The sequence below is a fragment of the Manacus vitellinus genome, unplaced genomic scaffold (assembly GCF_001715985.3).
Source record: "Manacus vitellinus isolate BGI_N305 unplaced genomic scaffold, ASM171598v3 scaffold_60_pilon, whole genome shotgun sequence".
NCBI classification, from domain to species: domain Eukaryota; kingdom Metazoa; phylum Chordata; class Aves; order Passeriformes; family Pipridae; genus Manacus; species Manacus vitellinus.
In genome coordinates, this window is record NW_021940687.1 from 2,404,132 (window position 1) to 2,431,838 (window position 27,707).

The following is a 27,707-nucleotide window of genomic DNA, read 5'->3' on the forward strand; positions in this document are numbered from 1 at the left end:
GCCCTTGTGCCGGGGACAGGCGCGGCAGCATCTGGCGGGCAGCCCTTTCTCCTTTGGCCCCGACCCCCAGCCGAGCCGCCTGCTCTGCAGGTTTGCTGGCCTCAGGCACGGTTCGGCTCTGGCTAGGGGAAGCCCTTCCCCTGGCTGCCTCTCGCCTGTGGCACAGGCAGCACGGCCTGGCCCCGACCAGTGAACCTGTGTCTGGTCCCTGACAGACACAGGTCCTGTCTCTGCCAGAAGCTGCCTCCACGCTGGAAGAGCCTCCCCTTGCCCCTCAGGCACCCACTGTTGCCATCCTTAGCCCCTTACATTGAAATTTAGGATGGTACCAACTAGTCCTTGTCCAGGGCATGGGAGCCAGGATGTCACAGCCTGGAGCCCTGCATTGCCCCAGCTCAGCCTCTCTGTGCCTCTGGGCTGGCACCTCTTCCTCCATAAAGGGCATGAGTTGGCCTCCAGGTCTCTAAAATGGATCACAGGGAGGAAAATAGCCCAGTTTGATGGGGAGCGTGTCCTGGGTGGGAGAGCAGGGCTGAGAGGAGCAGCCCCACTGCAGCTTTGGGCCGTAGCAAGGGGGTGAGATGCCCAAGGAGCTGTGGTGAGGCCAGGCAGAACTAGCATGTGCTCAAGAAGAATCCCCAAGCCCTTTCTGCGATGTGAAACCCAGGCTAAAGGGCGCCTGACATGCAGTGAGGGGGCCCGTGCAAGCCTCAGCCCACCTGCGACGTCCCTACCTGTCCGTGCCCCCCACAACACAAGTGTAACGAGAAGACAGCAGCACGTCCAACACACGCACACACACACACACACCCCACAGACAGCGCAGGGAGTGCGGCAGAGCCAGGGCACAGCCGTGCTGGACGAGGGACAGCAAAGCCGGAGGGGTGCCTGGGAGATGCTCTCCTTCCTGCCTGGAGCTGTGCTGGACCACTGGCCACTCGGGAAGCCCTGAATGAAAACATCTACCCATGGGTGAGAGGCAGGAGAAGGAGGAGAGGGAGAGCTGGAGGAGGTGGGAAGCAGTGATGGTTGGAGAATGTCTTTTCAGCAAAGACACCTCTGACACGGGAAGCCCCCCGATTAACGTGCTGATGGAGGCAGGGTGAGGGGAGGTGGGTGTTCGCTTCTGCAGCAGAGGAAGAGGAGTGAGAAAACACCAGATACAACAGAAAAAAGAAGCCCCACCCTGACACACCCAGGCCAGCCTCTCCCCTGCCCCTCTGGCCTGCTTTGAGACTGTCGTCCTGTTGGGAGGAGAAGGGATGTGCAAGCCCTTTTGGGGAAGGGCAACGAGGATCCTGTTGGTTGGGATGGTCATTCCTAGCCCCAGCTCCTGGAGAATTTTCCCATTCCACCTGAACCTCCACACTCCCTGCAGGGATGGGACCCTTGGCATCCTGCCCTAAGAGTGGGAAATCCCTTTGGACAAGACACCTGGGCTGGGATAGTGGAGGTGGCCCATGTTCTTTTGGTTGGAAAGGGTAGCCCAGCACAGGGTGGCAGGCAGAGCCATTCCCAGAGCTCTCCTTTTCCCTCTGGTAGGACCAAGCTTGAAAGTGCGGTGACCCATCTGCATGGATGTGGGTGCCTTGGCCAGCTGAGACAGCAGGCTCCTCCCTTCCAGAGGTAGATGGGCGGGTAGGAATTGCCTTCTTTAGGTGGGCTGTCCAGCCACTGCTCGGAGGAGAAGTTGTTTAAGCTGCAGGGGAGGGCAAAGCAGATGGTTGGGGAAGGGCAGGGAGCAAGGGCAAGAGCTCCGCTGCCACTGGGCACAAGCCAGGGAGTTACTGGGGAAGGCATCTCCCTGGCCCACCACCAAGGCTCTCCCTTGTCTGGGGGAGGCATTGGCCAGGGACCAGGACTCAATTTATGGGATTTTTGTGATGTAAATAGAAATAAATACTTTATAAATATAATCTTAGAGTACTGACACCTGATCTTAGTCTGCTGTCTCTTGCAGAAATATCAGTTAACTAGGAAGTCCTAAACTACCACTTTCCCTTCGCCTGGGGGCAATTCCTCCTGCTCTCCCACCTCTGAGCTTTACTGAATTCCCACCTCTGTAGATCAAAGACCAGCTTTTAGCCAAAACTACCCTCCTCACTCCCTCCCCTCTGATAGGGACCTTTTTGGAGCGTTAGATGGTGTGATATGAAGGTCACCCATGGGAGGACAGGCAGAAGATGGCACGAGCACAAGGAATCCTGCCCAGGCAGGTCCAGGCTTTTGCAGCTACAAACAGAAGTGAGTTTCCCCTGTGAAGGTGTGAATCGAGACAGATCCTTCCATGGAGCAGAGAGCTGGGGCAGCAGATGGTGTGAGAGATCAGACATTAACATGGGGAGTCTTCAGACAGAATCAGCTATCTTGATCCTGTTGGCAGACGGATGAGGTGGAAGGTGTTTTTCAGGTTAGATTCTCATCTGGGCTGTTCTCCTTCTGGACAGCTTAGATCTGATTTGGAAAACAAGGGACAAAAGGTGTTAGAGATGTGGACAAGGAGAGGTGTGGACTCCCAGGTTTAGTGTCCTGCCTCCAGGCTGATGCTTGAATCCAGACAGAACTGGAGGGACACAGAGTTAATGTCTCTTTAGCCAGAGCATGCACATTTCTGTGCATTTACTCCTACTCCCCTAGACCTGCCACTTAAGATGCTCTCAAGAACTCCACGAGATGGTCTTGTTGAGGAATGAATACATTTAGTGCAGGTAGCTCGGTGTGTAGCTGCAGTTCTAGCTGCAGGTTGAGCTCTGGGGTGAGAGGCTGTGAACTGCTGACCCTTTGCATAACAAAGGACACTGGGACCTGTGGCCAAGGTGGGTGAGGGACACTGACACACACAGGAGGAGCTGAGGAACCCAGACTTTCATGCCATTAGACTGAAGGGGTATAAAAGCCTAGGGTTTCCTTTGTTCGGGGTCCCTCCTTGGAGGCACCCAGCTCCAGCTGCTGTTTTGTTATTGCATCATGATTAAATTATTTTAAGGATCGAGATGTCTGAGATTCTGCTATGAGAAACCGGTGACCGAGCCTGTGAGGAAAGCTTGTCTGACTGTGAGTGGGTGAGTGAGAGTGAAGCAAGGCCACTTTCAGCTCACTGGGATCTCCCACTGCGAAGGGGTCTCAGTCCCAGCTCAGGTGGTGCAGGTGTGACTTCCAGAGTGGCTCCTGGATGGTCAGATAGGAAGGTTTCCTTAACAGTCTCAAAAACTCTGTGAGACAGTCTCAACAACAGTGACAGGCCAGTATCCCTACCACCAGGCATGGATGTTGCTTTGAGCTCAGCATAACAGTGCTTCTGTACCAGCTGAGATCTGGCCCTAGACTGAAGCATTTAAAAGTGGAGGAGCTGAAAGCAAAATCAATATGTTCCAAGTTTTGCCAGCTGACAGCCTGTCCGGGCACAGGTCTGTAAAGGAGATGCTCCCCACACCCGTTTGGGGGCTGCATCAGGGAGAGCACTGGGAGCAGGGTAGGGAGCATGCTTGGCTACCTGCAGACCCCCAGCAATGGCTTCTCTGCACCCTCCTTCCCCCCCTGTGCCTGGTACCTTATGGATCCAGCCAGGAGAGGGTTGAAGGCGTAGAGCCAGTCGTGCATGTCTTTGTCACTGCTCGCCTGCAGCAGGATGCCCCTGTGCTCCGTGCACACCGCAAACGTGTTCGGGGTCTGCCGGGGGAGAGCCGGGGCTGAGCCTCTTGCTCAAGGGGGTGCATGGAGCGGGGCTGGCTCCCGGTGCCCTACCTTGAGCATGGCCTGCTGGTCCTCACTGTACTCCACCTGGGCCTTGGAGAGGTTGAGTATGGCCCTCTCAACTGCATCCTTGTCTGAGTTGTAGATGTAGACGTATGGGCGCCGAACCACCACGAAGCGCTTCACCCACCCATTGGTGTGGGGCTCCAGGAAGTGCAGGTAGCCCTTTTTGGAGACGATGGGGCTGCAGAAGGGACCAAGGTCAGGGTGGGATACAGACCACGAGGAGGTGGCAATGGTAGGGCATGGTACCACCTGCCCATAGGCACTCCCCTCGTTGGCTGCCCCAGTCACTCCTACCTGACTCGGATCTCCTGGATGTCAGGCACCAGCAAACGCTGGGGCTCCTTCTCCTCCTCAGGTCGGCGGGCTGGGGACTTCTTCTGCTCTCCTTCTACCACAGGCTCCAGGTCAGGGCTGTCTGCCCTGGAGGAAACCTGCTGGGGTCTGGGGAAAGAGGAGAGGTTGGAATGTAGGAAGAGTATGGCTGGGAAACATCCATAGGCCAGGACTGTGTCCCAGTGATACAGCTGCCCTGCTTGGGGAATGCCACCAGAACCTCCCCACCAGCTTCTTACCTAACCTCTGTGGCATTGTAACGTCCTTCCACCAGTGATGGGCAGGTCGAGGAGGGGGTGAGAGTGGTGACCCCAAGAGCTGACATGGAGGGGTCTCTCATCAAGGTCACGGACATTTCAGACAGCTGTGGAGGAATGGAGATGTGGACTAGAGTTTCTGCACAAAGCCAGGCACAGGCTCCTGCTCATATGGGGAGAAGCAAGACGCCTGGCTGGCAAGGTACTCTCCTGGCATAGTCCTTAGAGCCACCGGCTCTGGGAATACCAGGGCAGGCAGAGGGAGCAGAGACCCTGGAACAGGGATGACTTGTGCCATAGTGCCCATCTAGCCCCTGCCCAGCCATTAGCCCAGGCACACACCCTTACTGGCCCCCACAGGCCCCACAGAGCCCGTGGGGGCCATATTACCTTGCTCTCACTGGCGCTAATGCAGACGTGGCTGTGGCTGTACTCCCTGTTGAAGGTGTGCGTGAGCAGGCGCAAGCACTGCAGAGAGAGGAGAAGGACAGTGGGGCATGAGGCACCTTCCTCCTCCCACTCCTCTTGGGCTTGCTACTGCCACAATCCCCAGCCGCCCAGTGGAAGCCACTTCCTGGCTTCATCCCCGCAAGCTGGGGATGCTGCAGGATGGTACCTTCACAGCCAGCTCCTTCTGCCTCTCGCTGGGGGTTTCAGGGGGTGAGGTGCGGCCCTCAGGGGCCCCGTCGGCAGAGAGTGGGGAGGAGACGCAGGAGGTGCTTCGGGACTCAGAGTCCTCACCGGAGCAGGGGGACAGGGTCTCCAGACCCAGGCGCTGGGTCGTCTCCAGCTTCTCACGCAGTAGCAGGTAGTGCCTTGTCTTCTCCACCTAGGCACAGGCACTCAGGCTCAGGAGTGGCCCCCTTCCCCCTCCCCAGGCCCCCTTAACCCCATCTGCTCGTTAGCTTTGGGTCTGCTGGGATCTGGCTGACAGCAGTGCACAGGAGCTACTGGCACAGCCCTGCTCCTGCCTCCTCCCTCAACCAGGAGGGCTGTGACATGCAGGGTGGGGAATCTCCCCAGCACCAGTAGAGTGAGGGGCTGCTGAGCTGCCAATTGCACCATTTCAGCCCATTTCTAGCTCAGGCTCTTACTTCTTGCAGGAGGCTGAGTTTCTCCAGCTCCCACTGATGGTCAAGGATGAGGCTGTCACTGCGGGGCCGCCAGCCAGCCAGGTTCTCCTCTCCCCGCACATAGGCAACGGAGGTGTCCAGAACGCGCCGTCGCCGTCTCTGCATCCCTGCGGGCACAGACGCACAGCTGGGGGGGACAGACGCACAGCCTCCAAGCCAAATGCCCGGCTGTGCCTCCCAGACCCAGGTGAACACCTGGGCAGAGGCGTGGCACCCACCTGGGCTGCCGGCATCGGCCACACGGCAGAGGCTGAGCTCGTAGACTCCGGTCACACGATTGCTGTGAGCAAAGAGAGATGAAGCGTTACTGGCTCTGCCACGTCTCCACATCCCGGTTATTTCACCCAGGCTGCTGGGTGAAAGGAGAGCTCCAGTCCTTGGGTGAGGGTTCTCCTGTCCCCAAAAGGCAGGAGCGTCCTGGTACCTCTCAGAAGCCCGCAGGCTGCCGCTGCCAAAAAGATTGCGGATGGAGCGGGAGGCAGGAAGTTTGGCGTCCCGGGAGTAGAAAACCATACAGAAGTCTTTGGTGATGACGGCGGGCTGAGTACAGTTCTCCATCTGCAGCAAGGCAGGGGGGAGGCATCAGGGGGCTGCCCAGCAAGTCTCTCCCACCCCTGTGCCCAGCAGTTTCCACTCCCAGGGTCCCACAGGGCCCCCGAGGTACAAGTTGAACCCTGCACTCCATAAGCACTGGCTTAAGAGGAGCTCACGCTGGCTGCACCCCAATGGCAGGGGAAATACCAGACTTTGTTGGTGTATAATGACCCCAGCCAAGGTCCTTGCCTCGATGTAGGCTGACAGGGTGATATAGATCTTCTCCCGGTACGGGGTCACACGGTTGAGCAGCAGCGAGTTGTGCATGGAGCTGTCCCACGCCGCCTCAAACTGGTAGAAAGTCCTGCCAAAAAAACACAGCAGGGCAGGTAAAACAACCCCCCCTGGAACCTCTGGCGAGCGAGCAAGCAAGGAGATGCCATCGTCCCCCCCAGCGCTGCAGCAGGCCTGCAAGGACACACAGACATGCATGTGCAGTGGGGACAGGTGGGGACAGCCACTCCAGAGGACACAGGCTCAAAGCAAAAGGGCATAAGGTGTGGTGGGAAGAGGACATGGCACCCTCGAAATGGCCAATGGGGTTTTGGGGAGCAGGGACCGTGGGAGGAGGGGGGGCTCAACTGGTGTGCAGGCAAGGCAGAGCAGGCTGGGAAGGCAAAGGAGGGCAAAGGAGGGTTCATGCCCCATCCCCGTGCTCAGAGCAGGGGGCTGCCATCCCCAGTGCACCCAGGCCAGTCCCCACCCTCCAGCCTGGGGCACATAGCACCCCTCAGCCCCTGCCAGGAGCGGCTGCTGCCATTCGGGTGACAATGGCCAGAAGGGAAAGGAGGGAGGATGCTTGGCACTGAGAGGCTGCTGCCAGCCCACCTCTGGGCGTGCAGCCCCCCCACCAGCCAGGTCCCTTTCCCCAGGGCTGCCCCTGTCTGCCAGCCCTGGGCCCCAGCAAGAAGCTGAGGACCATGATTCTGTGGCTGGCCCTTGTCAGGCTGTCTCCCCTGGCTCTTGGTCTGCCCTCATCGCCAGCCCCATTCTCACCCTGCTGCCTCAGGCCCCTTGCTGTGTCTTCCATGGCTTCCAGGCTGAAAGAAGGAGCAGGGGACACTTGGTCCCACTCATCTATGCCTACAGGGTCCTGGAGAGGACAGCACAGCCACTCAGAGCCAGAGTGGCAGCTGCCCTCCTTGGGTGGGCAATCGAGGGTGGGGGAAGCAGGAGGTGGCTCCAGTAAGAGAGCATGGGGGATCCCTGTTTCACCCCACACTGCACTCCAGGGCTCCCTCCCAGGCCAACCTTGGCTTTATAGTACACCCACTCCCCAAAGCCATCCAGAGCTGCCGCAGCCCTGGCTCTTGCCCGAGCGTCCTCAGGAAGCCATGGCTCAGCCATGTCTCACTTCAGCATGTCCCCAAAGCAGCATCCAGGTGGCTGAGGAGCAATTTTAACAAGAGCCGGGGGCAGCCAGCAGGAGCAGGGAGAGGCTCTGAACTGTAATTTCCCTCGCATTAGAAGAAGAGGGAGAGTGACGCTTTCAGAAGGTGTGTAAAACACATAAAATCCCCTGGCGTGAGACAGAGCCAAGGCAAAGGATTGCTTTGCAGACACAGGTTGCTTGAGAAGAGAGCACTCCCCAAGGAGGAGGAGGAAAAGAGGAGCCTCAGGGGAGGGGAAAAAGAGCAAAAAGCAAAGGGAAGAGGCAAAGGGGAAAGAGAGAAAAGCAGGAGGGACCAGACCGAGCAGGTGCGCGTGAAATACCTAGTGTCATTTCCCAGCGAAATGCTATAAGTGGAAGGCGACCCAAGGACAAACACACACACATACACACACAGAGAAACGACAGGTCAGAAGAGCCCCTTTTGAAGGGACTCAACCCGTATTAGCACTGCTGGCCAAGGGAGCTCCTGCCTAGCTGGACCCCAAATGGGAACCCAAAAGGAGCTCGGTGAAGGCAGACAGAGGCTTACCTGCCTGGGTGGAGACCCTCAGCCTCCCACTTTCCTCACAGTCCAGCAGCTCGGAAGCAAGCACATATGCTCCCTATCCCCTTAACCACCCTCATACCATCGCAGGGCAAAGAGCTCCCACCCAGCACAATCCCCTGGGACGGTGCCAGTTGGGGGGGAACAGCCATCCTACCCCCACCCACACAGCAGATGATTTCTTGGCCCATCCCTTGGTCCACAGGTCTCTCATCACTGTGCTGAGAGACCATGGGCAACCTCTCCTGCAGTGGGGGGCCTGGGTCCATGCTGTATTCAGCTGGGAGGGACAGCTGGAGGGACAGCTCTGCCCTTCAACACCTCTGAGCAGGACCAGCTTTGAGTTGCTGTAAAGAGGACAACCTCTCAGGCACAAAGTTATGGAGCCCACCAGAACTCAGGGCATCCCATCCCTTGTCTCCCAGGCACATCCCCCTCTTCTTCCGCCGTGAGCACAGTGGTGAGACGCCCCCTCCTCCGGGCCCTCGGTGATGCTCCCATCCAGAAGCTGCTGGCACATCCCCAGCTCTGGTGCCTCTCACCCACACGCCACTCACCAGGCTCACCCAGCAGTCCCAGCTAAAGCCTGCAGTTCTGGAACAGCTGCTGCCCCTTTACACAGGGGTACAACAGTCTGTGCCGTGGTACGGGTGTGTGCCCCCACTGCCGCGCCTGTGTACAGACACACACTGCCCGTGTGCCACACCTACACCCGCAGGACAACCGTGCCCGGGGCGGCCAGCTGCTGCCACACCAACTGCCATTGTCACTGAGTGCCTGGGAGAGGACAGGACATGCTCCAAAACTGCCATTGTCCACACCAGCCCTGCAGCTACTCCAAGTGGCATCAGGGGCTGAGCTGGGGCTGGGGAAGGAGACAACGAGGGTCTGGCACACCCGGTGCCATATGCCAGAGAGATGGGAGAGTAGCGAAGTCGAAAAGCAAGAATAAAACCAAAATCAGGCAATGGGGATGCAGGCGTGCGAGGGGGAGCGGCAGCCAGCCAGAGCGTGGCCCAAACAAACAGCAAAAGGGGCCAAGTGAGCGAGAGGTGCCAGGGCAGGAGGGAGGAGGGATGGGGCATGTGGAGGGATGAGGGGCTGGATGTCCAAATGCTGCCTCCGGCGGGAGTGAGCGTGCCGAGGCAAGGGGGTAGAAAGAAAGAAAGGAGAGAAGAAGGGGGAGTGGAAAAAAACCCAATGGAAACAAATAATACCTAGGCATATCCGAATCAAGAAACTGCCTGCAAAAACACAAAACAATCACATGGTTAGTGTGGGCTCGGATGGGCAGCAGCAGCTGGGGGAAGCGAGGGGGGACACCAGGCACTGCCCCCCATGCCTCCTCTCTGGGGCCTCCTCTCTGGACACTGGATGCAGGAATGGATGGGTTCTGGGGAGAGAGCTGGACTACTCCCCCAGCCTCCTTCTGAGTGGCTCCGGGGGGCTGGGAAGGCTGCAGAGGGGGAGCTAGAGCTGCTCCAGGCAATGGAGGCTGCATGGCACAAGGCAGCAAAGCGGGGAACGCAAGCGGCTGGGAGGAGGATGAAGTGGGCACTACCCCTGCTTGCTGCCTTCCTTCTGCCTGGCCTCACAGCTGCAGGGCGAAGCATGCGTGTCTGCATGCAGGGTGGAAGCGGGGGGCACTGCAGCTAGTGCCCTGTGGGCAGCTGGCCGTGCCCTCCTCCCTGCCCAACAATGGGCATGGGCTCCATGGGATGGATATGGGATGGATATGGCATGCACGCCAGCCTGTGCCCCCAAATTGGGGCTGACCCTGAGGCACAGACTCTCTGAGCGTGCAGATGCAAAATCCAAGCCCCCTGTCTCCATGCTCCTCTCCACACCCCAAGCATCCCCTCAGCCCAAGATGTGTCTCCTTGTCCTGCAGGACCTGTGGGGTGGAAGGCAGAGCAGGAGGCATGTCACTCCTGCCAGGCTACCCTAGACATGCTAAAGATCTCATTTGGCTGCACCTGGGACAAAGTGGCCAGATCAGGAGCTGACAAAACGCAGTGCAGCCCCAAGAGCCCGTGGGTGCCACAGCCACCCAGCTCCCAGCGAAAAAGCCACCACTGCTCCACTGGGCCAGGCCTTCCTCTCCTGACCATCCCTATGTGGCCTCCTTCTGTATCCCCAAGGCTGTGACAAAGTCTCCTGCTCCGACACTTGCGCACACACTGACCCCATGGCTCGGCTTTGCTGCCCAGGTACTCCGTGCGGGTCACTCTGCCACGTCCAGGAACTGCCTGAGCGTGCTCAGGGTACCACCTCCCATCCAGAGCCCCATCATTCCCCTTCAAAACACCCTGCCTTGGGACAGGCCTCCTCGGGGCAGTGGTAACCCAAAAAAGAAAAGGGAAAAAGTGGTCCCCATTCCTCACCAGGATGATCCTGCACCAGCAACCACAATGCACACAGGCAAGGACCAGTCCTGCTGCTCCTGGTGCTGGCAGTGACCATCCCCATTTTGTCACGGCTGCCGCACCCACACATTCTGGCCAGAGACCCCCACCAGTCCCCTGAGGTTCACCAGTAGCCCTGGTGCAGAGGAGAGCTGTGCCCTCTGCACCCACCACTCCCCCTGCCACCGAAGGACCCAGCCAGGGAGATCTTAAAACATAAAGATCTTCCAGTCCTGCTGCTTTCACACTCTGTCAAACGTACAGCGGGGACACCTCTAAGCAACATGGTCTAGTGGAAGGTGTCCCTGCTCATAGTGGGGTTTGGAATGAGATGATCTTTAAGGTCCCTTTCAACCCCAACCACTCTGTGGTTCTATGATTCTATGACACAGCCCCCTGGGACAGGCAGGAAGGGGTGGGCATCCCCAGAGTCACCCACACTGATGGGAATAGCTTTCCTGCATCACTTCCACACAGATGGGGACCTGCCATGGTCACAAGTGGCCTTTCCAGCAAGTTTGCTGGGAAATGGGAAAAACAGCCTATTTGGCAGGTCCCCCCCAGCCACAGAGGTGGGACGTCCTCTCAGCACTGGCACCAACTGGCTGTGTCAGGCGGTCACAGCTGGTACCAGAGAACAGCACCCACACACAGATTCCCTGTAGTGCTCTCCCCAGCACATCAAGGCCTTAGGGAGGAGGAGGAAGAGGGCTGGCAGCCCTGAACACCAAGCAGCCTCAGAAAAACCCTGCCTCAAGGCAGCAATGGGTCAGCAGGACCCTGCAGAGGGTCCCAGAGCTCTCCAGGGAAGAGAGGGACTGCTACTTGCCCCCATCCATCCCTCACCCCAGCAGAGGAAGAGCAAGAAAGAAAGCATCACGCACCGGTCATCCTGGGAGGGGTGGATGTACCCGGAGGAGAGGATGTTCAGGGACAGGATGTTGGGGTCAATGAGTGACTCGTCTGCTTCTGGGGTGTTCCGAATTCGACCTGCAAACACAGCAAAGGGATGCCTCTCAGATGACAGGCAGTGGCCCTATGAGGGTCCCTGCAAAGACAAGGGCAGACCACCTTCCTGCAGACCCCCCTGTCAGAGACAGCAGCTGCCCAGCACTTGGCCATTCAGCACCGGAATTCTGGTCCAGCTCCCGGACACGGTGGCAGAGGGTGAGGTGTCCTGCCCAGGCAGTGTCCTGGTGCCACCTGCCAGGCAGCTGCCACTTTGCTGTTGCAGGGCAGGAGGGGAGATGAGGTGTTAAGCCCCTCATGGGAATGTGGGAACATGGGAACGTGAAACAGCCCAAGAAGATGACTTGGTGGGGCTGAAGGCTGGCTTGGCTTACCCACAACCAGCTCCCGCACTTCCTTCCAGCGGATGAGGCTGCCTGTTTCATGCACCAAGGTGACGGTGATTCTCCTCTGGATGCCCTGAGACCCACGAGGCCAGAGAGAAGGGACAGTGGTTAACACAGGTCCCAGCAAAAGTCAGAGCCAGGACAGCATTTTGGGCAGAGAGTACCTGGTGGAGGAGGAAGGTCCCATGGCACGGCATGCCTCCACGATGGTCCACAACAGCAGGGATGTAGCTGGAAGAGAGGATTGTGGCATAACACAGAGTCCTGCCAGCCTGCCCAGAGGTGCTGAGCACTTGGCAAATCCTGTTGCCTCCCTTTCCCAGCAGGACTTACTCGCCATTGGCCTCCAGCTCACAAATCTCAAAGAAGACCATCAGGTCGTACTTGCACTGGCAGGGGCCGGCACTGGGCCGAGTCATGGTGCTCAGCTTTGTTGCAGGCACTGCAGTGGGTTGGAAAGACAACTAAGAGGTTGAGCCCACCACTGGGGGCACAGGATGGCAGGGAAAGGGCAGAGCAGGCAGGGACCGTGGGAACACATTCAGAGGCAGCAACAAGAGCGTCATCCCAGGGAGCTTGCCAGTCACTGGCGTGCCTTCTCCCTTGCCTTGCCCAGCATGGGGCAGCAAGGGTGTCAGCATGAGGCTGGCCTCACCCATCCCCAGGATGCACACCAAGTGCCTGCAGTCTCGGCGTGAACACATCCCAAACCACACAGTGCAGCTCCAGGGACTGTTTGGGGACAACCAGTGGGAGGCTTCCCTAGTGGTGGTGTGGTGACTGCACAGCCAAACCCCTGCAACTGGAGTCTCAGCAGCCAGTGCTGAGGGGACCCCAACACCCCTGTGGGACGGTGGGGCTAGGTGGACATCTGAGCAACCCAGGACAAAGAGCCTCCTCCCTGACACTCTGCAGGAGGTGAGATGGAGCCTTTGCATCTGCTGAGTATTGCAGAAATTAGTGTGTATGGGGCTTGGGGGTGCTCTGGCCCACAGAACATTTTCTGAGTGCCCCTGCAGTCCTAACTGGTCCGTCTGGGGAAGGGAACACTGCACCCAGCATGGGAAATAGGGGCGGGAACAGGAGCAGAAGGCCAGGTTCCGTACCTGGTTTGGAGAGCGGCATCACACGAGGGAAGTGGCGCCGGGATGGCCTCAGTGGGCTGCAGACAGAACCAGCTTGGTTAAAGCATCCCCAGGGATCCCCAAACCTGGCCAACCCCACCTATGCCTTGGGGCCACCCTTTCTCAGGTCCCCAGGCAGCCTGCTGCACCTGGAGCCCCCGGGGCAGCCAGGGGCTGGGGCTGGCCCAGGGGTGCCCACCTCAGGACGTCCTTGCAGAGAGGCGGGAAGGGGTGCTGCTGGTAGTGGCCAAACACCTCAAACACAATTGGCTGGCTCTTGATGTATTCGATGAAGGATTTGGTCACCTCCACAGCGATCTAGAAGAGAAAGAGCCACCGCCAGCACAGTTTAGCTGGGAAAGCGGACAGAGCCAGTAACAGCACCCTTGTGAGGGTGCAAGCCCGTCTGTCCCCTGCATTCCTCACCCATTCCTCCCCCCATTCAGGGATGCTCTCCCCACCAAGACCACTGCTGTGAAATCCCAGCCTTTTTGGGTGGACAGCAGCGGCTTTTGGTCTCTCCCTCACACATCCACCATCTAAGGTTGGCTTAGCTGGGTGGCTGTGAAGGGCTGGGAAAGCCAAGAGGAACCTGCTGCCCTGGGGAGAAGATCCAGCCAATGGCCCCGCAGAGACCCCAGCAGCCACATGGGCAAAGGGGTGGAAGGGGAGAGCTACGCACATTTTGGACGTGATAGAAGCCCAGTGGTGGTCCTCGTCCCGTGTTCTTCAAGGGTTCTGTCGAAAAGGCCTCATCGTGGCGATGGATGAAGCTGTGGAGGCAAGCAAGGTAGCTGGGGGGCTGTGGGATGAGGACATGCTGGAGCAGGGAAGGGAGTGAAGGCAGGAACCAGGACAAGAGGCCGCTCCCCCTGGGGCTGCTGCCTGCACCCTTAGCTGGCACAGCACTCCCCAAAGCTGATGAGAGTCTTTCCCTGCCTTTTGCCAGCAACTGAACAAGGGCACTGGCACATTCCACATTCCACAGCCCTCGGTTTTGCCTCCCCATCCACAAAGGGCTCACAGGTGGGGGGGTAGGGCTTCCTGACGTTCACCACCAGCTCCCAGGTGATGGCTGGAGCACGGTGGGAGATGCAGGGCTGGGAGATACTGGGGGCTCACTTGAACTGGCAGAAGATGTCTGCGTATTCTGCAGAGATGCTGGAGGCTTGCAGGACTGTCACACGGAAAGTGAAGATGCTGCCCAGCTTCAGGTGGTCCAGAGCCACCTCCAGCGGCCCATCTGGCACAGGCTTCTCAGGGCTGTCCAGGAGAAGGTCCTCTGGGGTCACTGCAGGGATGGAGAGGCCCTTAGCAAGGCAGGGTGTCACCCCTTCAGTGTCTGCCAGCAGCCCCACACTGGGGCAGTGGGCTGTTGATGCTGGGGTGGGTGCAAGAGGCTGTGTTCTGGGGCAGGGGACTGCTCCCAGACTGCCTGTCACAACTCCTCACCTGCGCAGGTGTTGTTGTTGACTTCATCAGCAGAGGGACCCAAGTCGCTGACCTGCCCCTGGCCTTCAACAATGCGCAGCTCCTCCTGAGAGGTCCCCGAGCGAGACATCCCCACAGACGGGCACGACTCTGACTGGAACTGTGCCGGAAGGGGGGCTCAGGGATGCTGGTGATCCCCGAGGTGGTCCTGCTTGCACCACTGCTAGCACCCTAGAGCACCAGGGCACTGCCAGCTCTCCCCTCCCACCCTGTGGCAGCCCCTCTGGGACACAGGCAAGAGCGGGGTGCACGGGTGGGTGCCCAAGGTCTGGGGTCTGCCTGATGGTCCCTTTCCCATGATGCCTGCACCTCTAGGAGCCTGGGGGTCCCTGTGGGGAGCATCGTGGTGGCAGGCAGAGGTCTGGGGTCCCTGAGCACCCACTGAGAGCTGGCCCTGCTGTACCTTCTCAAAGTGCTGATCATCAAAGGAGATCTTGGCTGTCCCCGATTGCCGTACACCAGAGCCGTAGTCAGGGGCTTCTTCATCCGCTGGTGGAGGGATGGGAGTGAGCCAGCACAGGGGGTGCAGGGGATGCAAGGGGCACATTTTGGGAGCGTTCTCTCCTACCTGAGATGGCCTGGACGGCCACGCGCAGGAAGCCCTTCACCTCACCCTTCTCGCTGACGATGGCCACGCGGTGGACCAGGGGCACAGGGTAGAGGAGGTTGCTCAGGTAGACGAAGGCCCTGCCAGAGAAGGGGGGGGACACACAACAAAGGGGGAGAATGGTCACTGCTCCCACCCGCAGGTCCCCAGGCATGGCTGGCGTGGCCGGCAGCGGCCGGGATCCCAGGTCACCGCTCAGGGCACGACCGCGGTGCTGCAAAGCAAAACTAAAGAGAGGCAGCCAGGGCCAGGCGAGGGGGTGGGGCAGCGGGCGGCAGCGTGTGGCGGGCGGGAGGGTGGGGCCAGGAGGCGGCACGTGCCGCAGCAGCACCACAGAGCACACCAGACTTGCGGACCCCTCCAGCTGTCACCTCCGCGGCAGGCAGGACTGGAGGGGGCTGCACTGGTGCCACCATGAAGCTGGAGGGCAAGAGGACCTTCTCTGTGGTGGAGAGCTGGAGGACTTAGGCAGGAGGTGCTGTGACACAACTAGGGGGTGGCTGCAGAGTCACTGTGGGGAGGACAGGGGCAAGGCAGGGGGAAGGGGTGACGAGGGAGATGGAGGCTGTCAGGAGCAAAGGAGGTAAGAGGAGGAGGTTCTGGACAGAGGCCAGAAGTCTTCAGAGATGAACCTGCTGGGGTTTCCTGGCCCTGGCTGTGGCCACAGTGTCGCAGGACCACTGGAAGGAAGGCTGCATGGCGTGACTGGCAGCATGGGTGGCCTGTGTCCTCCCTCCCCATCCCTTCGCACACATAGCTTCGGGGTCCCGGGTCACCTGCCAGCATGTCACAGGGATGGATGGCATGCCTGGCAGGTCTGAGCCTCCCTGCTGTCCTCCGTGGCATACAGGTCACCAATGCTGCCACGGAGAGGTGCTAGGGTCCAACATGATGGCTGCATCATGTCTGTGCCAGCACCTCCTGCCAGGCCACAGCTCTCTGTTTCTCAAGCATTTTGGGTCCTCTTGCTGCCTCTCTCCACCTCACTGACAGCTGTCCAATGGTCCTCTGGGTCTGGCCATGGTGGCATTCCATACCCTCCACAGTGACAAGTCACCTTTGGCGCCGAGCTCCCTGCTGAGAGGTGCAAGCTAGCAGCACTGCTCCCAGCAAGAGGGGGTGTGGGGTGCCCAGCACCTCTCCCTGGGGCACCCACCAGCGTCTTGACATGCAGTGTCGTTGGGTGTTGGGGGGTGGGATGGCGCAGGGGCTGGTCAGGACATCTCTGCTTCAGGAGGCTTCCATGAGGGTTGCAACTCCAGGCGGCTGGCAGCGCTGCTCAGGGCATCCCGACCTCACAGGAATCTTCTCAGACATTCAGCAGTACCCCAGAGTGCCCAGGGGCTCTTGCAGCCCTACATTTGCACCTCGATCCCCAAAGTCCAGAGGTTCCCCTGTTCTGATGACTCCCATTGACCTCCAGCTGCTGCTCGAGGCTTTTTCCATGCAAAGTGTCTCCAAGGTCTCAAGCAGGTGATGCCAAATGAATGTCTCCTGATGGGCCCATCTCACTGCATCTCTTCTCAGATGCTACCAGGGACAAGTGGCTGGACCATGCCAGGGCTTCCTGACAGGACCACATGCTCAGGGAAGCTCTCAGAAGCACAGGGATCTGGGTGCAGCCGCCCACTCAAAATCACAGGGCAGCTGCTGTGAAAGCCAAGGGGTGGAGAGGGCAGGGAAAAGTGGGAAGGAAGTAGGGCAGGCAGGGAGGAGGGGGACAAGTGTTTCACTAGAGGAAGGAGGGCAGGGACACTAACCACAAGATTGGTGAGGTGCAAAGATGGCATGCTCAGACCAAAGAAAAGCCTTTCCAAAGGAAGACAAAAGTGAAATAACCCCAATTTTCGCTAAAGCTTTGAAGAGATAGAGCCAGCAGCTAAAAAAAGAATAAAAAAACCCTTAAAATAACCAAAATGAAAAAAAAATAGAAGAAAGAAAAAAAAAAGAAAGAAAGGGAAAAAATCAAAGACAAGATCCAATCATAAACCAATCCAAGCACACTTCACAAGAAATGTGGCCGGCAGAGCTGCTGCAGGGGGAGCCAAACCCAGGGCAGACTCAAAAGAAGTTGGAAGGCGCTGAGCTCTGGGGAACATGCCCCCGGCACAGAGTGGGGCCGCTGCCACAGGGCCTTGTTTGGTTTTTCGAAGTGCCCTTGACAGTTTTGGGGTTGTTTTGATATGGTGGGGTTTTTTTTTTGTAAGGAAAAAAGGAAAAAAGAAAAGAAAAGGGGAAGAACCCAGCTCTTTCGGTCTGAGGCTGCAGGACTCTTACCCCACCTCCACCCTCGCTGCCTGCTCTGGTCTCTCCTCCCCACCACATGGCCTGGCTCTGGCACACCAAGGAAAAGGAGCCCCAGACCAGCCCATTCAGGGAGTCCCAGCCTGGGACAGAAGCTCTGGGACCAGCTCCTGGCACACACTCCCTTGGGAAAACGCCAGAGAGAGCTGGCAGCACCACATCCCATTCTGGGGAATGGGCATATGGCTCCAGGTTTGGTGGCACAGCCACCTTTGGGGCAGCTGGTGGACTACTCCGGGCCAAGACTGATGGAGCCCAGTGGGGTCTCCCAGCCAACAGGTATGAGAAATCAAAGCTGTTGTTCTTGGCCGGAGCCAAAGAAGAGTTGGAGCCTGCACCCAGGTCCCCACGACCTCCCTGGACATCCCCTCTGCCAAGCTGGTAGGTGTGGCCCCAAGCTCAGCACTTGGTACAAGTGGCAAGAGCAAAGACCACTTTTGACACTCCCTCCTGCACCCAGCATTCTGCTCACCCCCCTCAGCTTCATCCTCTCAACCACTGGGGAACATCCAAGCCTCTGCATTTGGGAGACTCATGCTGACCAATGCATGGGATGGCCAAGCCAGAGCCAGAGGCACATGGGGTTTTGATCTTGTTCCCAGCAAGTGGCACCACAGGGCCACCCCGAGCCGGGTGGGAGGTGGCCCTCCCTGGGACAGACACCCAGGATAGAGACCTCCATGTAGCTCCCCCAGCTCCTTCAGGGATGGACGTGCAGCAGAGCTCCCCTTCTCAGGGGCTCCCCAAAGAGAGACCTGCCTAAAGACAGGTGCCATCCACCTCGTCTTGCCATCCCTTGCCACCACTGTGCTCCTCACAGCCCTACCTCAGCGGGCACCTCACCACCCCTCCAGGCACCTGGGCTTGGCGGCAATCCCAGCCAGCCACACCCTGCACCTCCAGGACGCCCCGGAGGTGGGAGTCGTGTCCAAAAGCAGTTCCCTCATGCGAAAGAGCTAGGTCCTTCCCGGCATGCTCTCCTAAAACCTCACCAACCTTCCTACTAAACTGAACAGGGGGAAGCGGTCGTAAAATGGATCCCGGCCATCACACAGCGGGCACTCCGGAAAGATGTCTTCCTCCAGGTCCTCCTCCTCCTCCTCCTCCTCCTGCCCCTGGTGCTGCTCGTCAGCAGGCTCGGTGATGTCGGAGTCGGGGTTCGAGAAGGTAGGGGAGGGGGTGAGATCAGCCATGCGCTCGCTCATGCATGTGTTGAAAAGAGGAGAGCTGTTGCAGCCAGAGATATCTGAACTAAGGTTAGTACAACAAGATAGAAGACAAGTTAACACCAGCTGTTCCAAACAGAAAGAACAGGAATTTTGCTTTTTTTTTTTTTTTTCTTGGTTGGGTTTTGGGGCAGGTTTTTTGTCTCCTTAAATCAAGGGACATTGGGAACAAAGACCTGCCCATCTGGTACATCTCTAAAGCCACAAACAACCAGAGAAAAAAACAACCCAAGGAACTGATGTGAATGCTGGGGACTCCCCTCGCTGGCTTTGCAGGAAATGCAGGGATGGAGTAGGTGGCACAAGGCTTGCCACCACCCCTCCTACTGGAGGGAATCTCTCCCTGTGCTGCAGCACGGGGGGATGCCTCCAGGCCATGCAGCTCAGCCCCCTGATCCCCCTGCCCGCCGGGGCAGACCCTTTTTCTGGGGTGGCCCATCTTCATTGCTTCATTCACTGCACCCTTCCAACCGCTGTGCGGGAAGCACAAGGAGACACGTGGCACATACTGTGCAGACAGATGCTCAGACACCAGTGTGTGCGCAGGGACGTGTGCCCACTGGGGTGGAGGTCGCAGCTGGCACAGGCTCTCAGCCTGCTGGACAGCCGTGACCCCTGCAGCCCACCAAGCCCATGGCTCCCAGCACTGGGTCAGGGCAGGCAGCAGAAGCATTGCCAGCTGCCCGTGGGTCCCTTGGGGTCCCGGCAGCCAACGTGGAGGACAGTGATCGCAGGTAAGGCGGGCACCGGGGTGCCACGGGGGGATGAATGCCCTGCACGTGGTGGGCAGCGCTGGCAGCATGTCCTCCCACAGGACCACCTGTGGGTCCCAGCCACACTTCAGAGGAGCCAAAGCGCTCACCTGCCGACCAGCCTGAACCAGGGGAAGCGGTCGTAGAAAGGATCTCCACCGGTCACCACGTTGTCGCAGTCCTCGATGACACTGGAAGGCACTTCTGCTGCTCGGTCATACATCTCCCGCATCAGGTCCAGGCGCTGCCTGCAGGGAGAGGGGACAGGGATGGCAGCGGTCAGACACAGGGCTGTGGGCACCCAAGCCCTCCCGGCACAGCCATCACTTGCCCACCTCAGCTTCTCCAGGGTCCAGTAGTGTGTTGCCCCATTCTTCTGGTCCTGCACCTCTACGGCCACAATGGTCCGGGGGAACGGCCGCTTCTCCCGGTCCTTGGCAGCATCAGGAGGCAGCAGGTCAGGAGGGAGAGGCGAGTACAGTGTGTCTGTGAGGAGCACAAACTGGAACTGGACCTGGAGAGGGGCAGAGGGCATGGTGAGCCACCTGGGAGGGCAGAGGGTTCCACGTGGTGCCTCTGGTGACCCCCTCCTCAGCACTTCCCAGCTGCCCATTCTCTTGGCCTCTGCTGTGAGTGCTGCAGCAAGCCAGAGAGGAGCCCAGCCACCCACCTTCTTTTTCAGCTCCACACTGATGGCGTTGGCTTCCTTGAGGAAGATGGCGTTGCCCCAGAGCAGGTCGCGGAGGGAGGTGAACTGGTACCACTTCCACTTCCTAAAGGCCCAAAGGGCCAGCTCGAACTCCCGCTCCGTCCATTGCACTGCGGGGACACAGAGGGACAGTCACCCCACTGCCAGGACATCGGTGCCCACGGCACCCACAAATCCACTCTTTGTGCTCCCACAGAGAGCATCAAAACCTTGTGGTGTCACACAGCCCTCACCCTCATCCTCAGGTTCTTCCTCTTCCTCGTTTGCCTCAGGGTAATACCTAGAGTCCATCTGCTTCTGTAAAGCCTCCAGTTTGCTCTCATAGTCCTGGGGGAAGCAGGAGGAGGGGTGATGCAACCCACCGATGTGACCTCACTCCATGCTGCCACATCACACTACTCCCCCTTGCAGGATCCCAGCCTCCTCCCTCCTCTGGATCTGTGTTTGTGAGGACAACTCCAGGAATAACAGGTTTGCCCTTGTATTTAGAACACACAGAGCTACCCCATGCAAACATCTGCCAGGACTTCAGTCATGCCTGGGCAGTCTCAGAAGGAGCTAGGTCCTGGCCACCTACCAGCCTCTGCTGCTCCAGAAGGTAGTTTGCCTCTTCCCGCTCCCTCCGGTACTGGTCCTCCAGCTCCTGGAGCCTGGGTGGAAAAGGGGAAGGAGAGGATGACCAACCTGGAGGTGGACACCCAACTCCCTAGCACCTCGGCCCATGCTCTTACCGCTGCTCCATCTCCTGTTTCATGTCGATGCCCTGCTTCTCCAGCAGCTCTCTCTGGGCAAACGCCCAGTCCACGGGCTCTGCGGGGGTCTCGGCACACGGGGTCCGCTCCCGCTCCTGCCGAGCCTGCTCGGGGTGGTTGAAGCGGAAGACATGGCTCTTCCCCATGATGATGCGGTTTCCTGCAGGGATGCACGTGTCGTGGGTTTAACGTGGGACAAGTGCGTGGCCCCCCGTGGGAGGGAGGGAGGGAGGTGGGTTGGAGCAGCACTAGCGTGCCAGCCCCAGGGACCCACCTGAGCGCAGGATGCTGGGCTCCGTCACCTTTTTGCCGTTCACATAGGTGTCAGCACCTTCACAGGGCTCCAGGGTCACTATCACTGAGGGCGTGGTGAAAAGGGGAGAGGGGAGGTAAAGTGGAAACAGGATAAATCCTGCATCTCCAGCTCTGCTGCTCTGGCAGCCTTGGAAAGTGAGAGCCACCACAGACAGCACTCCAAGTCTGGGGGGACACTCAGGGGACCCACCAGCAGCACCCACACCTTAGGCAGCCAACGGGACTCAGCCAACCCAATGTTAATCAGAGCAGTCCCAAGGATTAAGGGAAGCTGGAAACTAAATGTGAGAGGCGGCCAGAGCCTCCAGAAGGCAACTCCATCTTCCCAGGCTCATCTCCCACAGCCCCTTCACCCCCAGGTTCCTGCCATTTTGGAAGGTGAACTCTGCTCCACATCTTGGGCAGGGGAATCAGCTACAGACTGCTCAGCCAGGATCTCCCTGATCTCCCTGCCTTGCTTTGCTCCCCCATGCCTTGCATAAGCTCCTGTCCCAGCCATGAGGGTTGTAGCTCACTCTGGAAGCATGGAGATGCCACACCCATGCAGGAAAGCACCACTAGCCTGAGGAGGGCAGGACCCCTGGCTGGGGGCAAGTCCTGGGGACATGCAGAGGGGTGGGTCCTCATGGCAGTGGGGCCCCTCCAGACAAGCAATACCTTCACCACTTGTTTTGGTGTCGCTGCGGAACAGGCAGTGCTCTTCTTTAATGAAGTGCCCACTGAGAACGATGTCCTGCCTCTTCTCAGCATCTTCTCGGCCAACCCTGTGGGGGCAACCCAGCTCAATTCTTCCTCAAAACAGCCCCCCTTGAGTCTCCCCTCAAATCCATCCTTGGGGCTGACAGGAGCAACCCTTGGTGCACAGCTGGACCAACATCCCACACGAGATTCCCAGGCAAATACATGTGGCCATGGCACTTTGGGGATGCCCCGGGAACAGTGTCTGGAGACAGCTGTCACTCTGCTGACCAACTGGGGAAGTCAGGCACTGAGATATGGACAAGGCTCCCACCACTCCACAGAACCTGGCCTCACCTCGTTATCCCATCTTTGATGTAGTAGAGAAGACATTCGGACATGAGTGGATCCTCATTCAGGTTGACCAAGTGCGGTGTCTGGGAGAGATGAACAAGGAGTCATCCCAGTGCACCCTCTCTACCCAGGCACTGAGGGATGCTCCTGAAGAGGTGGGAGCTCAGTAGCACTGCAGACTGCCACTGCACTGGCTCTCTTGCCCTCTTGTAACTCCAGGATAACCTGCCCAGACAGGTACTTTTCCAGGGGACTGCAGAGAACCAAGCAGCTGGGAGGAAGATGCCCTGCTTCCACATGCCTCCTTGCTTTTCTCCTCCCAGGGCTGAGCCCTGGGTATGCTTCCCCCGGCCACCTTTGAAAATTCATGTTCCAAACAGGCCCAACACGGAGCCAAACAATTCCCATGGAGAGTCCCTGCTACAGCTCAGAGTCTCCTGGGGCAGGACCCTTCTTACCTGTGCTGCGTTTTATAGAACCATAGAATGGTTTGGGTTGGAAGGGACCTTAAAGCTCATCTCATTCCATCCCCCTACCATAGGCAGGGACACCTTCCACTAGCCCAGGTTGCTCCAAGCCCTGTCCAACCTGGCCTTGGACACTTCCAGGGATGGGGCAGCCACAGCTTCCCTGGGCAACCTGTGCCAGGGCCTCACCACTCTCACAGGGAATATCCAATCTACCCCTGCCCTCTGTCAGGTCAATAAAGAAGTGCCCATTTTCCTCCACTGATAGTACAAGGACAGAGGAAGCACCTGAAAGAGCAGGTCTCAGAGGTTCAGCCAAAAGCAGTGGAGAACCTGAAGCCATATCTGCAGTCTGAATTTCACTCCCTGGTCTTCTTCCAAACAATTCCCTCCCATCCCTTTCCTCCCCTGGGTCACAAAACACTTTGTTCTTGACAAGAAGGAAATTTCTCCCCCAGTCACAGACCTCCCTGCCCACAGCCAGCTTAGCTGCTGGGATTGCACCTTCAGGGAAGAGGGAAAGTCCCAGGAGTATGAGTGAGTGAAGTTCTGAGCTTCCCAGACAGAAGAATAGTGACCGTAAGAAACACTGCATCAGCCTGCTGAGACCCAGCATGCAGAGGGGTCCCCTCAACACGGTGCCACGAGCTCTGGCTGACAGCAGAGACTCACTCCAAACTGGGCAGCAGAGCTGGAGGTCAAGGGAAAGGTGGGCTATTCTCCATGGTGGCTGGCAGAAGTTGGCTGTAACATTTAATGTCTGGCCCCTCTGGACAGACACGTGGTCCTGGGGGCTGAGGCTCCTTCACCTGCAGTTTTTGTCCAGATTTGCAAAGCTGCTGACCTGCTGAGCTCCTGGAGCCACGACCAGCCCGGCCATGGCACAAAGTGGAACAGCATAGTTCTGTCCTGCAATGCCCATAATAAAAAGGGGTTTGCACACTGTCAACACCAACTTTTCTTGCCAGCCACTGGAGAATTCAGAAGAGTTTCCACCCATCAGATAGCTGAAGAGCAAGGAGGCACCAACACCACCACAGCAATGCCCCACCTCCAAGACTAACCTGCTTGGGGGAATAAACCCCTACGCTTCCTACCCAAAGGTCAGGACTCCTAACAGGCAGTGGCTGGGACAAGAAACAAAGACAACAGTGTACAAATTTATCCTAAAAGTCAAGCTGGGGCATGTAAGGGGAAGGTCCTGACATCCTTATCACCACCTCAGCTTGAGACACACAAGGGGTTTGGCCAAGGCAAATGCTACAAGAAATGAAGAGATGGAATATTTTCCCATCCACATTTCTTAGCGAGGACTTGCTGGTTTCAGGTTCAGGGGCAGCAATTTTAAATATCCCAAAGTACAGATTTTCACAAGCTGACACTGAAGTCCAACACAGCAATCATAAGCAAATGCCTCCATGAAAGGGGACAGCACCCCAGCAATGGGGGCTGGACATTTAGCCACATATTTCTCCCCATGTTTGTACCCAGCAGGCTCAATGCTGGGATTTCCCCCATAAGTTTCAGAGCCAAGAAACAGCTAGTGAAATATATGGGGCTGACTAGCTGTGATGGCACAGGCCAGAAGGGAGCTGTGGGGGTACAAACCAGTCCCCAGGAAGAAGAGAATAGGATGATCCTACCTTTTTAGGAGAGAAAACACCCAAGGTGCCTCCATCCTCCCTCATGGCCACCCCCATTTCGGCCAGCAACGCTTCCCTGAAGGAGCAAGGGAAAGAAGAACCTGTCAAAGCCCCATGCACCCCTGGAGCTGGCACTAGGATGCAACCTGATCCCATGGATTTGTCCCATGGATTGCAGACACAGGGCTTGCTTCAGCTCTCTTCACAATTCTGGTGGTTTCTCAGAGCAGCCCACCTCTGTGCAGGCTAATGAGGTGGGCACTGGGGTGCCCCAGTGACAGATGAGGGTATGGCTGGACATTCAAACTGCCTGGCTGCCCCAGGAACTGAACTGCTGGAGCAAAGGGAATGGCATCCCATCCCATCCCACCCTGTCCCATACCATCCCAACCCACCCACCTCTCCATCCGGATTGCTTCTGTCCTCCGCAGCTTCTCCTCCCACGTCTCATTCAGCTCCGCAATGATCTTCTCTGTTTCCTGGCACACGTGGGTTGAGCAGGGGGTTAGTGTATCCCACGGGCAGCAGACCTGCCCGCTCTGCCCAGTTCTGCCCAGCGTGCTGCAGTGGGACACTGGTCCCAGTTTCAGGCTGGCTTATACAAGGTGCAGCAGCATTTCACCCACATCTTTCCATCAGCCCCATCTTCAAGGAGTGAGGCACAAAGACCAGCCTCTCCACCCTCTTGCTGCCAGCCGGCTCCTGCACCATGCTGAGCCAGGAGCACTCATCCCGAGCCAGGAGTGCCCATCCCAAGCTGGGAGCACCCATCCCACAGGGCAAAGGTAGTCATCACCCTGCAGGAAGGATGGCAGCACCAGGTAGGCCTACAATACCAAACCCCCTGCCACCCGGCAGTTTGGGCAAACCCTGGGTCTGTCTGCTCTGCAAGAGGACATACGAGCATTGCTTCCCAGGAGCATCATCCATCATGAATTTCCAAAAAATACTGAGCCCCCTCTGCAAGCCACAGCGCGTTGAGCTGAGCCCTTTGTCCTGCAGGGCACTGTCCTCTTACCTTGAGTCTTTCAATTGCCTCTTCACTGCCTGGGGCAAACATGATGCGCTCGTGGAGGCTGGCAACAGAGGCAGCACGGCTGGATAAGGCAGACAGGGAGGAAGAGGGGCTGATCCCAGCAATGGCATTGGTCACTGTGGAGAGATTGTCATGGCGGTGACTCAGCTCTGCCCCTCTAGCATCATTATTGTTCTCAAAGTCGGACAAATCTATGGGCGGGGAGGGATGGGCCAGGAAGAGACACACGGAAAGGAAGAGAGAGAAAGAGAAAGATAGAGACAAGAAAAGCTGTTGGGAAAAAAAAAAGAGTGGCCGGTGTGCCAAGAAGAAAGCCAGGAATTACAAGGAAAAGGCACAGGCAGCAGCACAGCACCACAGACAGCACCAGGGCAAGGGCACATGCTCTCTCCCCTCAGGACACAGGGCAGTTTTGTGAAGCAGCTGCTGGAAGCAGCCTTCCCAGGCTCCCAGGGATGCTTTTTTGCAACACCAGATCCTGCAGCAATCAGGTTTGACATCAAATGTCCTCCCTGAGCGTGTGCCACTGCCCCTGTCATCCTCCCCATCTGATACAGCCTGGGTGGTTTTCTCTGCCCAGATGCCCTAGATTAGCTGGATCCGGGGGCAGAGAATGAGAAGGGAAGGCAACGAGAGGTGGTGGCCCTACTAAGGGGCAGGTGGACAGGGCAGGAGAAGTGGCAGGATTCCCTGACAGGATCTGCTCACAGGAAGCCCTTGGCCTGCTGGAGCAGCACCTTGGCCAGGCAGCCAGAGAGTGAAGCCAGGGCTACAGGCAGCGGTGCTTGCTGGCCAGCACCCCAAGAGTGACCTGCAGCAGCTTAGGATCCAGCTACCAGAGATGCTCCTCCAGCTCCCAGGAAGTCGCAGGGTCTCAGCACGCTGTGCTGGAGATGGGCAGGGCACAGCTTAGCAGGTGCAGCTTTAATCACCCATCTCCATCGGCCCACATCCAGGGATGCTGAGCCAGGAGGGGATAGCCAGGCCCTTGTCTCCTCAGCAGGCTTGCCATAGCCTGGCTGCACTGCCTGACTCGGGGTGGGATGGGGCCACAGTGCTTATCCATGGGCAAAATCCTCCTAGCCATCCCCACCCACCCCTTCATCAGGAGAGCACCATGCCGTCCCACCCAAGTGCCGTGCTAGGCTCCAGTCCCAGTGAGACACAGCACCAGCAGAAGCAGCAGCAGCAGCAATCAGAGGAAACATCATGACAGCATGGAGGAAAGGATCCCTGTGGGGATTGAGCCCTTGGCATGGCTGAGTGGGAGGACACTGGTCCCTCGAGCACTGTCCCAAGCCCAGGTGCTAACCACGACTCTGCCACTATCCTTTCTGCCAGCTCCCTGGGGATGGCCAGCCTGTGGGCACGGGCTGCCCCATCAGCAGGGGCTGGCTGTGGGAGCCCCTCCCCATGCTGCACGAGTGCCCCTGGGCACAGCCTATGCCTCCCAAAAGCCGTGAAGCAACAGAGAGTACCAGTGATGGGGAATACACACATTTGGATCCTCCTGCAGCAGGATGGGCTAAGAGAGAAAGAGAGGGCAGGGAGCGGGGGTGAGACAGAAAGAACAGAACAAGAGGGGGTTCATCTCAGCTGGATATCTGACAGCACAGGGAGGAGAACCCATGGGTGCGTGCAGCCCCAGGAACACCTTCCTGGCACCTCTGCTGGGTGCCGAACGCTGAAGAAAGTAGGTGGAGGGGAAGAAGGGAAAGTTTTCTGGGTGGAAAGCAGCTCCTCCTGCGATAGGAGGGGATTGGGGGCTGCAAACACACACCAGGGGCTCGCCACAGGCAGCACGATGCCACCATGGCAGGCTGGAGCAGGATGCAGGGCAGATGTGGGGACATTGGCCCTGCAGGCTGGGGGGACCTCAGCCCATCGCTGCAGGGAGCCACTGGCAGAGAGCACCTGTGGTACCTACTGTCAATGATGTCCCCAAGACCCTGGGCATAGAGAAGGTCACGCAGACGTGCCACCTCGTCCTTCAGCTCCCGGATGAGCTTGTTGTTGGGGTCCTCATTGATGACAGCGTTGCAACGGATCTGCTTGGCACGGTCGGCATACCTAGGGAAGGCAGGGTCTTGAGCAGTGGCGAGGAGAGGAGCAAAACTCCAGCTCCTTGTCAAGTGGGAGTGCCACAGAGCCCTTCCAGCAAGTGATCCTTTGGAGGATCCCAGTGCTGGGACAGTCGTTTCCATCTTGTCTGGGGTTGCAGGTTCCCCCCACACCACACCTCCAGCCAGGGATGCCACAAAGGTGAGGAGAGCACGTGGCAGTGCCTGGGCCTCAGAGACTCCCCTGCTCTTGCTCAGTGCAGTGGGAACAAGGGCACTTCTTCCTACCTGAGGGTGCTGAGGGTCTCATCATAGTTGATGTCAGCAGGACTGAGAGCAGCGACCATGGCAGTCCTGGAGTTGCCCCCTGCCCAGAGAGACACACCCACATCAGGGAGACGCTGGTCCCTGTGCCA

The 27,707-nt window shown here is 58.2% G+C and overlaps 2 protein-coding genes across 7 annotated transcripts in view; both read right to left on the minus strand.

Moving 5' to 3' along the window:
* Positions 1-352, minus strand: part of ILKAP (ILK associated serine/threonine phosphatase) — a 12,848-nt gene extending 12,496 nt beyond the window's left edge. The window contains exon 1 of the mRNA XM_018083066.2: positions 310-352. Coding sequence (XP_017938555.2) covers positions 310-352 — 43 coding nt within the window. The remainder of the gene's footprint in view (positions 1-309) is intronic.
* KIF1A (kinesin family member 1A) overlaps positions 7-27,707 on the minus strand; it is a 35,173-nt gene continuing 7,472 nt past the window's right edge. Inside the window, exons 11-48 of one of the 6 annotated variants that reach the window (XM_018083147.2) lie at positions 27,580-27,658; positions 27,159-27,301; positions 26,730-26,756; positions 25,214-25,347; positions 24,595-24,674; positions 24,196-24,271; positions 22,089-22,168; positions 21,711-21,817; positions 21,013-21,096; positions 20,718-20,898; positions 20,564-20,636; positions 20,220-20,313; positions 19,948-20,096; positions 19,613-19,791; positions 19,388-19,525; positions 14,957-15,075; positions 14,792-14,877; positions 14,350-14,488; positions 14,020-14,188; positions 13,580-13,670; positions 13,097-13,215; positions 12,880-12,935; positions 12,107-12,215; positions 11,938-12,004; positions 11,762-11,846; positions 11,303-11,408; positions 9,231-9,257; positions 6,266-6,380; positions 5,907-6,040; positions 5,701-5,762; positions 5,444-5,589; positions 4,966-5,178; positions 4,740-4,817; positions 4,332-4,456; positions 4,054-4,200; positions 3,745-3,937; positions 3,551-3,669; positions 7-2,454 (exon numbers count right to left, since the gene is read on the minus strand). In XM_018083147.2, coding sequence (XP_017938636.1) covers positions 2,412-2,454; positions 3,551-3,669; positions 3,745-3,937; positions 4,054-4,200; positions 4,332-4,456; positions 4,740-4,817; positions 4,966-5,178; positions 5,444-5,589; positions 5,701-5,762; positions 5,907-6,040; positions 6,266-6,380; positions 9,231-9,257; positions 11,303-11,408; positions 11,762-11,846; positions 11,938-12,004; positions 12,107-12,215; positions 12,880-12,935; positions 13,097-13,215; positions 13,580-13,670; positions 14,020-14,188; positions 14,350-14,488; positions 14,792-14,877; positions 14,957-15,075; positions 19,388-19,525; positions 19,613-19,791; positions 19,948-20,096; positions 20,220-20,313; positions 20,564-20,636; positions 20,718-20,898; positions 21,013-21,096; positions 21,711-21,817; positions 22,089-22,168; positions 24,196-24,271; positions 24,595-24,674; positions 25,214-25,347; positions 26,730-26,756; positions 27,159-27,301; positions 27,580-27,658 — 4,172 coding nt within the window. In that variant the 3' untranslated portion in view covers positions 7-2,411. Of the gene's footprint in view, positions 2,455-3,550; positions 3,670-3,744; positions 3,938-4,053; positions 4,201-4,331; positions 4,457-4,739; positions 4,818-4,965; positions 5,179-5,443; positions 5,590-5,700; positions 5,763-5,906; positions 6,041-6,265; positions 6,381-9,230; positions 9,258-11,302; positions 11,409-11,761; positions 11,847-11,937; positions 12,005-12,106; positions 12,216-12,879; positions 12,936-13,096; positions 13,216-13,579; positions 13,671-14,019; positions 14,189-14,349; positions 14,489-14,791; positions 14,878-14,956; positions 15,076-18,295; positions 18,551-19,387; positions 19,526-19,612; positions 19,792-19,947; positions 20,097-20,219; positions 20,314-20,563; positions 20,637-20,717; positions 20,899-21,012; positions 21,097-21,710; positions 21,818-22,088; positions 22,169-24,195; positions 24,272-24,594; positions 24,675-25,213; positions 25,423-26,729; positions 26,757-27,158; positions 27,302-27,579; positions 27,659-27,707 lie in introns of all 6 variants that reach the window. The other 5 variants (XM_008930186.3, XM_018083149.2, XM_018083148.2 and 2 more) reach the window with 5 other exon arrangements.